General features: G+C 43.5%; 1 protein-coding gene across 3 annotated transcripts in view; it reads left to right on the top strand.

Moving 5' to 3' along the window:
- Ehf (ETS homologous factor) overlaps positions 1 to 15,506 on the top strand; it is a 46,560-nt gene that overhangs the window by 20,648 nt on the left and 10,406 nt on the right. For all 3 annotated transcript variants that reach the window (XM_070032608.1, XM_070032609.1, XM_070032607.1), the window contains 5 exons: positions 3,334 to 3,433; positions 8,041 to 8,286; positions 10,721 to 10,783; positions 14,757 to 14,825; positions 14,938 to 15,006. In XM_070032608.1, the coding sequence (XP_069888709.1) occupies positions 3,337 to 3,433; positions 8,041 to 8,286; positions 10,721 to 10,783; positions 14,757 to 14,825; positions 14,938 to 15,006 (544 nt within the window). In that variant the 5' untranslated portion in view covers positions 3,334 to 3,336. Of the gene's footprint in view, positions 1 to 3,333; positions 3,434 to 8,040; positions 8,287 to 10,720; positions 10,784 to 14,756; positions 14,826 to 14,937; positions 15,007 to 15,506 lie in introns of those variants that run through there.

Here is a 15,506-nt window from a genome sequence, read left to right as displayed (position 1 = left end):
GGGTCCCAGCCCCCAACATCCTGTGTTCACAAGCCTAGGGGAGCTCATGAACTCTGACTCACTGAGAGTTAAGCCACATAAACTCTTTTATGAGTAGTAACCATTTAATTGGCCTTATAAAAAGGGCCCCTCACCACACAGCCTGCTTTCCCCTGGAAAAGGGGGTGCTGTCAGAAAGCAATGCTGGAGAGAGGGTTGGAGAAAGGGATGAGGCAGCTGAAAACCTTAAGTCTTGAAGGCCTCTCTGTGAGTGGGGAATAATTCTGGATGCTTCTAGATTGTTAGGGCAAGAAGCAATGCCTCTCCTGAGAAAAGATCCTTACAAATACTATGCATTGGCTTGAGACACTTAGTGAACTCTTTCAAAAATTATTATTATTGCCTGTTAAGTTCCCCACATGCATGATCTCCTGTGGGTCTGCTAATGCTTTGAGTTCAGTGGTGTTCCCATTTTTTTCCTTCGTGGGTGAAGTGGGGGCCAGAAAGGTTTTGGTTGGGCAGGTCTGGAATTCAGAACCATCTATGTGAAGCAGGGGGGTATGGATAGAAATCCACATCCAATTCTGACAAATGGGGACGCCATGCTTATCTTCTGCGGGGAGGTGGCTCCAGTTTGGCCAAGGACAATTTTACTCCCACTGAAATGGCCTCTTTGCCACAGTCCTGGAGGCAAATCCTCATAAAAGATTTTCAGAGAAGTCTTTTCCTGCCTGTGCTCCTGAAGCCTAGAAGATTGGCAAGTCCCTCCCTGCAAACAGGCTAGGCACTGAGCTTCAGCTCTTTCAGGGTTAAACAGTAACCTTTCCACTGCTTATGGTGGTGCAAATACTGGCCAGGAAGGAACCCAGCCTTGGGCAAACAAGAGACTGAGCCCTCTCTCCCTCCCTGACCCTTCCTCCTGGGGACTCCAAGCTTTTCTTTGGTCTTCAAGTCCCCAGACTGCTTTCTTAGCTCCAGGGCACTATTCTAGAAAGCTGATAGGAAACATGCCTACTTATTATATTAGAGAGAGAGAGAGAGAGAGAGAGAGAGAGAGAGAGAGAGAGAGAGAGAGAGAGAGAGAGAGAGAGAGAGAGAGAGAGAGAGAGAGAGAGAGAGAGAGGACAGAGAGAGAGAGAGGACAGAGAGAGGACAGAGAGAGAGAGGAGAGAGAGAGAGAGAGAGGAGAGAGAGAGAGCGAAGTTTCACCTGAGATGGCTTTTTCCTTCTCTGTGGGTGAGAATCACGGAACTTTCCAAAAAGGAACTCACTCAAGAATCAATTTTTAGAAGGGAAAGCTGGGGTTCAGTGTTGTTTCTGATCAGGCTCTGCTCAGGTAGTGGACTTTCTTCATTGTCACATCTGTCCTAATTATGACCTGCTCTGTGACAAATTCATTTGGTCTCCAATCTATGTTGACCAGACTTTGGGTGATCATCAGCATTTGGCATAGGAAGAAATGAGTTCAGAGAGGTTAAGTAACCTGTGTGACTAGTAGCAACTCTGGCTAGTAAGTGGGAGAGCCTGGAGTGGGCCTCAGCTCTTCTGGTTTCAAATTTCTCCTAATAGATAGACCAGGAGACAAAACCCTACTCTCCTATTTCTCCACCCAGGGAGCTATTCCTGGTTACACTGGCCCCCATTCCTACCTTGTCTTTCCTTCTCCACCTTCCACTTAGGCTGGATTCAAGCCTACTTATTTACCATGCACCAATGATGACCATATTAATAATCATCACGAATGTTCGTGTCTAGCCTGGTTCAACCCTTAATCACTGCTCTATCCCTAAACAGTGCCCAGCCCTTCATTGGGATGATAAATATTTGTTAAATAAATCAGGATAGGGTTCATCTTCTCTCCCTCAGTTCTGACACAGAATCAGAGGGGTAGAAGCTGAGTTGGTGGGATGAGGGGTGGTGGGGTCAGGAGTAAGGTTGATATGGAATAAACGTAGGGAGACAGTTCCAATTGATGGCCCTTGGTAACACCTGAGCATGTAAAAAATTTCCCCAAACAGGCAGAAAAAATTTCCATGATCTGTAGCTATTGACTTCTGTCCCCACCTCAGCATTTTATAAAGAGCAAATGACTTTTACAGCCTCGGGGCAATGCTCACTAAGCTTCTAGAGAAAACTTGCCCTTCCTTTGAATGGTTGCACACACCCTGAGGTTCTGATCAGAAATGTGGAGGGTGCCCAGTTTGGGGGCAGGCACGTCATAACTGTTAAATGAATGGAGGGAATATTTTTAAAGTGTAAAAAAGTTCCACCTTGTTTAAACATTGCAAAAGATGCATGGGGAAAAGCTCTTCTCCGGCATCATTAGCAGAGAAACTGAGCCCACAGACTGAAGAAGTCAACTTGAGGACCGATCCAAACCCCGCTAAATTCTCCAGGTCTCTGGCAGAATAAGTGTGTGTCATAACTTTTATCAGAAAGGAGAAAAACAGTAGAGATTAAAAAAAATAAAGACAAAAATCTTTATTTTTTGGGGTCCGGTCGTGGGGCCTGAACTCTGGGCCTGGGAGCTGTCCCTCAGCTCTTCAGCTCAAGGCTAGCGCTCTACCACTTGAGCCACAGTGCCACTTCTGGCTTTTTTTTCTTTTTTCTTATGTGGTGCTGGGGAATCGAACCCAGGGCCTCATGCATGCCAGGCAAGTGCTCTACCATTGGACAACCTTCCCAGCTCCAAGACAAAATTTTACTTTTTTCCAGAAAGGGGGAAGTGTCTGTTGGAGAAACAAAGTCATTCTGAATCATATCACAAAACCAGAAATACTTGAGGAGCTTTACTAAAACATGGCACAGGCCCCAGACAGCTGGCCCATCCTGTAGCAGATCTCCACACTGAGGAAATGTTAATGGAGCCCCAGGTGTGGGGTCCACTGACTGTATGAAGACTCTCAAACATCTGATTTTAGTCCGAGTTCCTACATCGGTGCTGGGTCTGAAATTTCATTGATTGAAATTTCACTTTAAATCTCTCTGGCATTTTCACTTTTGTAAGAAACTTGGATGTTGGCCAGACTTGCCCTGGGAGCAGGTATTGTATTTTCCTCCTGCTTCATTCCTGATCAGAGATTATTCATTTATGAATGGGTGGCTGCAAATACTTGCCTCATGCATATGAAAATCAAACTTGGAAATTTTTAATTGCCATGGGTATTGCTTTTACTGAAAAGGCTGTGGCAATGTGGGGAAGGACTCTCTCTCTCTCTCTCTCTCTCTCTCTTCCTCTCTCTCTTCCCCCCTCTTTCTCCCCCCCCATTTCCTCTAAAATTAACTCTGATCTGAACCCTTCAGTAATGTTTGTCCATAAGGCACAGACTGAACCAGCTGTTTGACCCTTTACAGATCATGATTCTGGAAGGAAGTGGTGTAATGAATCTCAACCCAGGCAACAACCTCATTCACCAGCAGCCAGCCTGGACAGACGGCTATCCCACGTGCAATGGTAAGATCCATGAAGATGTGGGCATTGCTGCCCATGCACACATGTAGGTGTCACTGCCCATGCACATCCTTCCTTGCTTTAATTCCTCTCCCAAATTAACATTTGGGAACTACAGATGCTAGTTACGAGGGACATAGGGACCAGTCTATTTTGCTTGCACTTCTGGGGACCGAATCCAAGGCTTTGCATATGCTACCACTGAGCTCTGCCCTCATCCGGAAGCATGTAATGCTGGAGCTGTCTGTGGCTCCACTGTCTTCCCCTGTCTTCCACTGAAAGGCAAGGTTTCAGGTTAGCAGCCTGGTGCTGGGGGTGATAGAAGAAGTTCCCAAAGGGAAGGGAAGACCTCCTGTTGAAGCTTTCAATGGTGTTTTGCTGGAATATTATGGCAGGCTAGGGAAGGCTAGGGATGTAGCTCAGCAGTAGGTGCTTGTCTGGCAGGCGAGAGGCCTTGGGTTCAACCCAGTGTAGCTCTTTAAAGGGTTCAATAAAGTTAAAGGGCTGGATGGGTAGCTTGGTGATAAAGTACTTGCTAAGCATACACTATGATTCAATCCCAAATGCCACCAGTGAAAGAGGGCAATCCGATAGGGAAAGCCTTTGTTCATGGGCACAACACATATGTGTGTGTCCCACACAACATTTAAGTGTGCATAGGAGTAACATATGAGCATGCAAGTTAAGGGGGAAAAGGTTATAGCTTCAACTTTCTAGTTCATCTTGCAGTGACCTCCCTGTATAGAAGGAGGGAAAGTGATCGGGAACCAGGTGTTGTCCTTTAGTGCTTTAGTCTAGAACATTCTATGCAAAGTGCGGGGGTGAGGGGGACTTCATGTTACATCTTACAGAGTTGATCAAGCCCTGGGCTTACTGCAGAAGCTGAAGGAAATGGAGTTGTTGCTAAATCAGGGCCCCACACCCGGCTATGAAGGCGGGCTGTGTAGGCAGACTGCTGAGTGACCAGTAGCACTGGATCTAGAAAGCTCTGGGATTTATTATGCCCCACACCTGCCACTAATCTCCCTGCCAGAGACTCTGCTGCTCATTTGTGTGTGTGTGTGTGTGTGTGTGTGTGTGTGTGTGTGTGTGTGTGTGTGTGTGTGTGTATGTGTGTGTGCAAGCAGAGTCGAAGAAGTTGGAGTGAGAGAGCAATCAGTGAATTCTATTCTCCCACAAAAGGCTGATCCATGTGGAGCTCCACCTCTCTTAGTTTGGAATCCCAGCCAAACACAGCAGGAAGTGTGAGCAGGTAACCTTCTTTCATCACTTGTCCCACAACATTGCTGCCCTTTCTTGGCAGTTATGTATTTTGTTGCCGGCCTTAGGTTCCCTGTTAAGTTCCTGGCACCTAGCAGGAATCTTCCAAACAGAAAGAGAGAGAATCTGTATATCTAGATTTGGGAACCCTTGAAGACAGCAATCTCTAATTATATTTGTATTTTATTTCTTAATCTCTAGAAGCCTAGAAGAGACTTTGCTCTTTAGTAAGACTGAAGGAGAGAGGAAGGTCCATGATGGAGATCAGAACTTGTGGGGTTTTCTGTTTCTTCTGAAACATGGGAATCTGATGACTTATCTGCCTGAGGAGATACCTTTCTCCAGTCAACATATTGAACAGGATGCAACTTCAGACACTACCCTTTTTGTTAAATGAATAAGAGATGAGCAGGACTGAGGTTTGATTTTAGGACCTTATACTTGCTGGGCAGATGCTGTAGTCTGTGAATGATGCCTCAAGTCATTTTTTAATTTATTATTTTCTTTAGTTATTTCTCAGATAGAGTATTGCAGGTTTTTGTTTGGTCCAGAGCTGGCCTCAAAATTTAATTTTCCTATTTATGTCTCCCAAGTAGCTAAGAGGATAGACACATGCCATCATGTGTCTGTTTAGAAACAACCTTTAACAGAGATTGTGCCAGGCCTAATACTGGGTTATTGAAAATTGTTGCTTCTTGTTGGCAATCCAGAACTGCATTGTTGGAGCAGCAAATTTATTTTAAGGGGAAAAAAGATCAATGACTAAGGTAGCCACAAAAATATATTCCATTCTTAAACAGGTGTGTTTGCAAGACACAGAACATATTAGAGGGGACTTAAAAAAACCCTCCAGGAGGAGATGGGGACAAACAAGTCGTTTAAGGATTCAGGTGGACCTGTTGCAACAATGAGAAGTACAAAATGTCATGTCAAAACCAGCTTTACAATTTCGGTGTGGGGGGGGAGGGGGGTATAATTGGGTGGGGGGAGGGGGGTAAAATTGGGTGGGGGGAGGGGGGAGACGGGGAAGGGAAGTGAAGGGTAAACAAAGGAGGAGGCTGCAATGCTTGGTAAGAAATGTATGCATTATCCTGCCCATGTAATTGTTGCCCCTATGTACAGTATGTTCTCAAATAAAATAAAATACAATTAAAAAAAAAAAAACCCTCCAGGCTAAGCTCAGTGCTTTTGTTTATTTTGGAATATTTCTATACAATTACATACATGCAATAAATGTTTCCAATCCTTGTTAGGACTGGAGCTGAAAGTCTAGGGCAATGTTTGTTTGATCATGAAGTGTTATGAGTGGCAGATAGAACCAATGGCAGTCCCCTTTGCCTCCCAAATGCTCTTCATCTCCTGCATTTGCTGCTTCTGAAAGCAGATGATAGATTTTGAGGGATGAGTACCAGTGGGATTGGGTTAGAAAATGGGATTGGGTAGGTCTGGGGTGTGGAGGGCTTGGCCATCTGTGCTGTGGGAAGTGAGCCTTCAGGAGTTTGTGTCCACCTGCCCTGGCCTCTCCTCCTTCTCCCCCATCCTGCTAAGTCCTGATCTGTACCTGAGCTTTATTCATTGGCGATTTGTGATCACATGGAAGTTTGAGAAAGTACTGATCTAGTGTAACTTTGTAGGAAGTTATGGGCAGTTCCCTTACAAATACCTTTCCTTCTCTGGTCCACATCTTGAGTCAGTGCCATGTCGAGTGGCACTTCCCCTACTTCAGGTTGGTAGGGGATACAATGCACGTGTCCTTGACCTATTCCTTGCTTTTCTTGAAAGAGAGCTCCTTTTGTTGATTTGCCTTTAGAAGTCACTGTAAGAACTCTCAGTCCCATAACTAGCCCCAGGGCTGGCTCTTTCCTCTCAGCCCTATTCGCATGGCTTAGGGCTGACAGTAGTATTCTTTTAAGTGAGTGTAAGAGATACATAGAAATAAATATAAATAATTACCACACTATAAGCCCAGCAGTGTTTATTGATTTAAATGAACTTTAGTTCTTTGCTGGCATCTAACTTAATAATCTCATGGATGCACCTCAAGGTGCTTCCAAAATCCTGCATTATTTTTCTTGTGCAAAACATGTAGTGGAATAAACATGTAGTGAGTCCCTGTAATAGAAGGCCTTTAAGGAAGTTTTTGTAATGCTGATATGAGGATGAGTTAACCAGGACTTTGGGATCAGTAAAGACAAGCAGAACGTGATAGAAGCCATTAGGAGAAATCCCAGGCATCTTTCCTTGGATCCATCCAAGTAGGCTAGGAGAAGTAGTGATCACTTTCAGACTTTGGGAGACAGGTAGGAATTCAACTAGACTAGGAAGTAGAACACAAACAGGGCTTAACGAGCAGCACAGATAAAAGACAAAAGCCAGATTACTTGAAGAAGTTAGCTAAGAGTCTCCAAAACTGGCTTGGCAGTTCTGTATCTTATTTAGTGGATACTGGGGAAGATATTGAAGGTAACTGAGTAGGATAGTGGTGTCAGGTTGCTATAGTAATCAGTGGGGCAGTGAGATAGCACCATGGTTAGTTCTGGAATAATCTGGACTACACTAGGATCTTCATTTCAGACCTCAGATGTGGTTGCAAATGGTCTGAGTTTGGAGTAGACATAATGTGAAATATGTGAGTGTATTTGTGTTTCTTTGTGGTATGTGTGAAAGAGACACAAACAGATAAAGCCAGAGAAGAAGAGCTACAGGTCTTCTGTATCCTAGGGTAGTGTATCTATAGATTTAACTAGCCCCAGGTTCAAAAATGTAGCAAGACAACAATGGTTGTAGGCACCACACATATACAGGCTTTTTTTTCTCTCATCATCCCTTCTAAAATAACAGCCATTTCCCTGGTATTGTCATTGTGTTAGGGATGGCGCATCATCTACAGATGATTTGAAGTCTGAGAGGATCCATAACACGTACTATACAAATACTACACTATTTTGCATGGGGAGTCAAATGGCCCCAGGTTTTGGTCTACAAGGATTCCTGAAAACAATCCACCATACTCATTGAGGGATGACTGTGTTTGGGTGTAGATAACAAGCTCACAAGCAACTGAAACAGTATCAGTGCCTTAGTTTTTATACTATAGTCTGGGAGAGTCCTTACCTCATGCCCAAGGATAAGTATCATGCTAGAGAGGACATGAAGATGCAGAGGTAAATAATCATCCCACAACAATTGGGGGAAAGAACCTCTTTTCCAGAGCTTAGCTCATGTTCCAACCTCCACAGTGACACACACAGATTGAGTTCCTCATGACATCTGATACCCAGCAATGCCTCTCCATGTGTAAAACTTATGCCCAGGAATGGCTACTCACGGGGCCGCCTCCTCTTTTGCAGTTTCCAGTGGGTTTTTTGGAGGCCAGTGGCATGAAATACACCCCCAGTACTGGACCAAGTACCAGGTATGGGAGTGGCTCCAACATCTCCTGGACACCAACCAGCTGGATGCCAGCTGCATCCCCTTCCAGGAGTTTGACATCAATGGCGAACACCTGTGCAGCATGAGTCTTCAGGAGTTCACTCGGGCAGCGGGCACAGCTGGACAGCTGCTCTACAGCAACCTTCAACATCTCAAGTGGAATGGTGAGAGGTGGCCAGGAAGTGCAGAGGCTCTGCAGCTGGAAAGGGTCCTTATGAGGAAGGACAAAAGATGGCTTCACTGACAAATGAACTTTTTCCAAGACAGGGATTGAGAAGGGAGGTGAGAGGAAGGAGCAAGGGCTAGGATAGGAAGTGTGTCTAATCCCTGATGATCACAGTATAATTTAGATCTCTCCTTAGGGTGATACTCATTTCCAGAGACACAAGGCCTGACTGGGTATTTATGCAAAGTTTACTATTCCAACACAGACATTTCTTTTACATTTGCTAAATGTAAAAGTTTTCAGTCATTTACTCATTAAAAATCATTTTTAAAAATGATTTTAAAATGATTTAAAAAGCAATCTAAACCTAGCATTTGTTTGCTTTTTAATTTTTTTTTTCTTTCAGACAAGGTCTAGCTATATAGCTCAGGCTGACTTCAAACTCTCAACACCCAATGGATGTAATTACAATTACATGCCACCACACTTGGTCTAGATATAAGTTCTTAAAATGGAGGTTTGGGGGCAGTAAGAAAATATGTGAAATTGGATTTGTGTGGTTGAGAAAGGAGAATAGTCACCTTTTTTATGGAAGATTTTTTTTTTTTTTAGAGCTGACAAACTCGGGACCTTCTGAGTTTAAATCTCCAACTCCAGTTGGAAGATTGGAAGATTTTAAAAATTACATGACAAAGAAAGAAACAAAAAGGAAAGCAAGAAAAAAAAGAGAAGAGAAGGAAGGAAGGGAAAAGAAGAAAGAAAGTGGGGGGGGGGGAGAGAGAGAGAACAGATTTTGAACAAGCAGTTTGGACACCTGGAATGTTTGTATAGTGACTTCTATAATTGAAGCTGTCCTTATACCTCAAATATCTCTCAAGGCTTCCCAGACAGGCAGCCCTGCAAACTCTGCCCATCACACATCAATAGTGTCCACACATACTCTAGGCTGACTTGGGAAGACCCAACTTACCTTGCATAATGCCTTTGACACTGACATGGGACTCTTCCTGCTCCTTGAATCCAGGAAAGCAGGCATGTTGAAAGATTCTCAGCTGACTGTCCATGTTGAGAAAGGCCTTTATATCCAAGCAGAAGCTGTGTTTGGGCAAGTATCTAGGGTTGAGGCAATTCGAGCAGGAGGGCTGAAAGCCAAAGCCAGACCCTGGCAGCTGCCATCAACATGATGACCTGGTAGGCTGGCTATGGAATGGCAGCTGTGGCGGCCATTTTGGATGATGTCAGTCAGCACCTTGGCACTCCCTTCTTCCCACTACCTTACCACAGTGGTTGCTCATTTCTCTTTTACTAGAACCAAACCAAACAAAAGTCTATAAATAGCCCCCACCTCCATTCCCTGAAACTTCAGAAAGAGCAGCGTTAAACTTAAAGAATTCAGAGCATTTACCTTCCCACCTCCAATTAAGTCCTACTTCTTTAAAGCTTTGCCCTGATTGAGCCTGAGGCTGAGAGGCCTGAGAGATGTGGTGGTGGCCACCTTTGACCTTACATGACTTGTGAGGTCCTCTCAGGCTGCTGCTGTTACCTCTGATGCCTAATGGGCAAGGTTTCTCACCTTTGTTTCCTGGTTTGATTTTATTTTTGGAGTTTAACTTAAAGTTATTGAGTGTTTACATCTATTCGTTCCCAGCAAATCAATTCATTTAATGACTTTGTAATGGAATACATGCTGTATATCCATTTTACAGATGGAAAACAGAAGAGGTCAAAAGATTAGTACATGACCTCCACACCTGAAATGTTGATGATCTGTCTGGGACGAGGAAACCATTTTAGATCCATTCATGTGTATGTATATTGGATACCATATAATACAAGAGGGGTTGTCAGAAAAACCCAAGGATATCTGACATAAATAAAAGAAAGCTCATTGCCTGTTATCCAGATGTATCTCATGGGCTGAATGTAATCCAAATTGGTTGAGTAAGTTTAAGGTTAACGAAGAATCAAGCTAGCTAAATTGAAATAGTGTCCCCTTTATTTTTGCTTCCATTTCACATCATGTCTTAGTATGGGAAAGTACCGTGGAGGCTATCTAGTGACTGTTTAATTTAATCCCCTAAATATGCAGATGAGGAAATTGAGACCTCTTAGCTAGCAATGGAAAAACTGGTCTCTTTCATTGAATATTATATGTCCACCATACTGGATGTCTTTCCTCCACAATGCCAAATAATTCCATTTGATGGGAGTGCTCTAGACTAGTGATTCTCTGGTGTTAGGGACAGTGTCCAGGCTTGAGTGTGAAGAATAAAGAGGGAAGTCCCGCCCCCCTCCTCCTTACAAAGCGAACATGGTTAGCTAGGTTGTGAAAAGGCAGAAACTTTTTGAAAAAACCAACTCTGACCTTCCTGAAGCACCAAGGTTTGGCTCCAGCTGGGCCCTCCCTGACATTCCCATTCTATCCTTCACAGGCCAGTGCAGCAGTGACCTGTTCCAGTCTCCACACAATGTCATCGTCAAGGCTGAACAAACCGGTGAGTATGAGAGATGAAGGGAGTCAACTTAGCCTGGTTAGACCCTGGGGAGAACAATCAGGAGCGAGTCTTAAGGGAAAGTGTGGGAGTAGGTTTTGGCAGGAAACCCGAGAAGGCCTTTTTCTATCCTTTCTCCAATGGGTCACTATACCATGAGCCTCTCCTCTTGTCCTGGAACCAGTGATCTTCATGAGGCATAGACCGATGGTATGCATCATTTCTTCCCATACTTCTTTCCTTCTGCCCACTGTTCAGGGCAATGTTCAAAGTCTAAGCAGATGACTGGAAGAATGTGGAATTTTAGATGGACCTCATCACTAGCAAAAGAAGGGGAGTGGATGTGGCTAAGGTCAGAAGAGCGAGGGAAAGTGAGGGAGGCAGGAAGGGAGAGAGAGAGAGTGAGAGAGAGAGAAAGACAGAGAGAGAGAGACAGAGAGACAGAGAGACAGAGTCAATGACTACTCACCTTCCTCTCTACTTAGCAAGGCAAGTGCTTACAAGAAGGAAGAAGGGAGATGCTGAGCTGGTGGTGTACTTTGCATGGTTTCTGGGGCTTTAGGGAATTTTCATTGGGATGTCTCAAAGCAGCTAAGGAACCCAGTTCTTTTTTTTAAAATATGTTTTTTATTGTGAAAATACTGTACAGAGGGGTTACACTCACATGAGCAAGGTAATGAGTATATTTCTTAGGAAGCCAATTTTTTTATCTTTTTTTGGTTTTGGTCATGGGGCTTGAACTTTGGACCTAAGCATTGTCCCTGAGCTCTTCAGCTCAAGGCAAATGGTCTACCACTTGAGCCACAGCACCACTTTTGGTTTTCTGGTGGTGAATTGGAGGTAAGAGTCTCACGGGACTTTCCTGCCCAGGCTGGGGCTTTGAACTTCACATCTCAGCTTCCAGTGTAGCTAGGATTACAGGTGTGAATCACCAGCGCCTGGCTCTTTTTATTTTTAAGTAGTTGTAAAAAAAAAAAAAGATTTCAATTCAACATGTCAGGTTATGAGTATAATGTATCTTGATCAATGTCACCCTTGCCACTTTTCTCTCCCATCTCTCTCAACCCTACCCATTTTCTCAAGTTACCTTGAAACCCAGTTCTTGCTTTTAGCATATTTTCACATGACAGGTACTGTACTGGGTTCTCAACAAGTCTACACTCTCACAGTATCTACTTTTGTGTTTGTTCCTCTCTTCTGTCCTAACTCATGGAAACGGTCCCCGAATCCTTATGTGTAAGAGCAACTGCTCCTGGGTCACTCCGTATGTCTACATCAGGGAGGTTTGGAGCCATGTGGCCTGATCAACTTGGCCACCAGCCTCCCTGAAGGTGGTGTACCAGTTACCTGAGGGTGATTTGCGAGTCATTTGGCACCAAAATTAGCCCATGCAGTTATTTCCTCTTTAATAAGGGGACTGGTCTACCATTATTAAAGGAAAAAAAAAAACCAATAGATTCAAAGCATTTAATTAGTCCTACCTAGCCCTGCCCTGGTCCCTAGAGTCTAGGGGATGGGCCTGGATAGTCTTTGAATTGTAGGTCTGCTCTAGCTCTGGAGATAGACACAGTGCTTGCCTAAGAGAATGGCCTTTACCTGGTAGATAGCCTCCCTTGGGGAGCCAAGGTGATATTGGAGAGGTTCTGCAGAACTCAATAATTCCCCTTGACCATCTAGACATTCTTGTGTTGCCAGTTCAGAAAAGCTAAGCTGAAGGGTGGAGATGGAAGACCCACCCTGGAAGGAGAGGAGAAGAGGCTCATGGAGGGGCCAACACCCCCAAACCTCTTTGGTTTGGTTTGTTTTCAGAGACAACAACAGGTGTATGAGATGACCCAATGAAGAGAGAGGGTGTAACCCCAGGAGACTGGGCTTGGGGTGTCCAAACATGTATCTATCTATTAGGTAAAATACCAGCTAAATCCCTATGTCGTAAACAAGAAGACTTAGGCAGTGAGTCAGGTTTTATACAATTTATGCTATAAAAACAAAATGAAACTGGGCCAGTGGCTTGTCATTTTAGCTCTCAAACTCAGATCCTGGGCAGGAAGGCAGCATGCATCTTGGGGTAAGGGAAGGCAGGAAGTTTTGGAGGAGGGTAGACAAGGTAAGAAATCTTAGAGCTCTTGACCATTCATTAAAAAAAAATGCTTATGACAGAGGCTAGGGGGTTATGTGGGAGTTTGGACTTCGTTTAGGGTAGGCGGAGGGGAGTTCCCTTCTGATCTGAAATGTTTGGAGTGAGGTATGCTTACACAGCAAGCGGGAGAATGAACAGGGAGCCAGGGAGCCAGTATTTCTTTATCCCAGAGATGAGGCAATGGGCCCCACTCATCAAAGCTGTTTGTTTGACTTTGTAACGCTCTCTTTCTTCTTGCTGGTTTTGCTTTGAGAATATTATTAGCTAATTGGAGAGATCCTAAAGCAAGGGGACCTGTCACCCAACTTAGGGGACTCTTAGAATTTTAGCAATGAAGGAAAACAGGATTATAGAGCCTTTTCTGAGAGCAACAGTATCAATTCTTTCAGGAAGGTAGTTATAAAAAAATGTGCCCATTAACCATTTATTATAGATTTATTTGTCCTAAACAAGGCATTCTCCTTACCCAAGGGTAAAAGTATTTTGGAGATATTATAGTAGGATGTAAGAAAAGGCTAAGGCAGGCTAGAAAAATTCCTAGGGGGGAAAAACATTGTTCTAAGACAGGATTTCATTGTTATAAAAGAAAAATCTCATTTCCCTAAAAATTGTGATAAGCATCGGTCACAAGGACAGGAGTGGACTTCAGCTATTTTCCCCAAGATGCTGGGGGGAAAATAAGATTGCATTTTTCTAAAGTAACCTGGACCAAAGCAATCTCTCGTCCCGTCTCTCCAGGGGCCTTCTCCTAACCCATGCCTTTCTGATACCTTTTTTATTTTTCAACTGTAAAGGTGATATACAGAGGGGTTACAGTTACATAAGTGAGGTATTAATTTCTCTTCCTTCCTTCCTTCCTCCTTCCCTGCTCCTTCCCTCCTCTCTCTTTCTCTCTCTCTCTTCTTTCTTTCTTTCTTCCTTCCTTCCTTTCTTTCCTTCCTTCCTTTCTTTCCTTCTTTCCTTCTTTCCTTCTTTCTTTCCTTCTTTCTTTCTTTCTTTCTTTCTTCTTTCTTTCTTTCTTTCTTTCTTTCTTTCTTTCTTTCTTTCTTTCTTTCTTTCTTTCTTTCTTTCTTCTTTCTTTCTTTCTTTCTTTCTTTCTTCTTTCTTTCTTTCTTTCTTTCTTTCTTTCTTTCTTTCTTTCTTTCTTTCTTTCTTTCTTTCTTTCTTTCTTTCTTTCTTTCTCTTTCTTTCCTTTTTGTCAGTCCTGGGGCTTGAACTCTGGGCCTGGGCACTGTCCCTGGGCTTCTTTTGCTCAAGGCTAACACTCTAACACTTGAGCCACCATGCCATTTCTGTTTTTTTTTTTTTCTGTGATCAATTGGAGATAAGAATCTCCTGGAGGGGCTGGGTGCCAGTGGGTCACGCCTGTAATCCTAGCTACTCAGGAGACTGAGATCTGAGGATCATAGTTCAAAGCCAGCCCAGGCAAGAAAGGCCGTGAGATTCCTATCTCCAATAAGCCACTAGAAAACCAGAAGTGGCACTGTGGCTCAAGTGGTAGAGCACTTGCCTTGAGCTGAAGAGCGAAGGGACAGCACCTAGGCCCAGAATTCAAGCCCCAGGACCAACAAATATATATATTATATATTATATATATATATATATATATATATATATATATATATAAAAGAATCTCAGGGACTTTCCTGTCCAGGCTGGCTTTGAACTGTGATCCTCAGATCTCAGTCTCCTAAGTAGCTAGGATTATAGGCATGAGCCACCAGCACCTGACTACATTACTTTTTGATATCTTTTTGATGAGCAGAGATTTAGAAGAGGGAGGTCTTCATCCTGGGGCAATGGAGGTTGACATTCCCCATTTTCTATTCCTTGTAGACCCTTCCGTCATGAATACCTGGAAAGAAGAAAACTATTTATACGACACCAACTATGGTAGCACAGTAGGTAACTAACTCCCCAGACCTGAAAACCCTGTAGTGCTGTTATTCTCCATCATTGCCAAGGGATTGTGCTATAAGAGGGTATTCTTCCTATCCCCTATTTGTTCATGCTGCAGATTTGTTGGATAGCAAATCTTTCTGCCGGGCCCAGATCTCCATGGCAACCAGCGGTCACCTTCCTATGGGTAAGTTGTTCTGACATCTGAAGCTAAAATAGTCTAATGCATCCTAAGAAAGAGAACTGTCAACACACTACTTTCCTTCTCATGAAAAGGCTAGGGAAGGAAGTGGGTTCTAATTTGTCTGAATAGGTGTGCTTTGGAGCCAATATGTATACTGTAAGAGTGTAAATTTAAATATGATAATCTTTGGGATTTCTCTAGGACAAATGTTTGTGTGAAGCAGTCACCCTTGTGACAACAAAAGTTGTTTGTGTTTTCCACTTTTTTTAAGGACAACAACAATAACTCTTGGGATCGATTTGATAAAATTATTTGTATGGATGGGACAATAGCCTATATTTGATTTTCATCAGCATTCACATACCAGTTGCATTTGGCTTTAGACAAAGAATATTTGACAATGGATCCAGAGAACAGTGAACCTGAAGTTATGGGTTCTGGGACTTTCAGGAATCCTTGAATCCTTCTTCTCTCCTTTACTTTCCTCTCTTCCTCAACCCCAG

This window comes from Dipodomys merriami, unplaced genomic scaffold, assembly GCF_024711535.1.
Source record: "Dipodomys merriami isolate MVZ:Mamm:240054 unplaced genomic scaffold, mDipMer1.0.p SCAF_21, whole genome shotgun sequence".
In the NCBI taxonomy this organism is placed as follows: domain Eukaryota; kingdom Metazoa; phylum Chordata; class Mammalia; order Rodentia; family Heteromyidae; genus Dipodomys; species Dipodomys merriami.
Note: the sequence above shows the minus strand (reverse complement) of the source record. Positions and strands in the feature narration are given on the sequence as shown.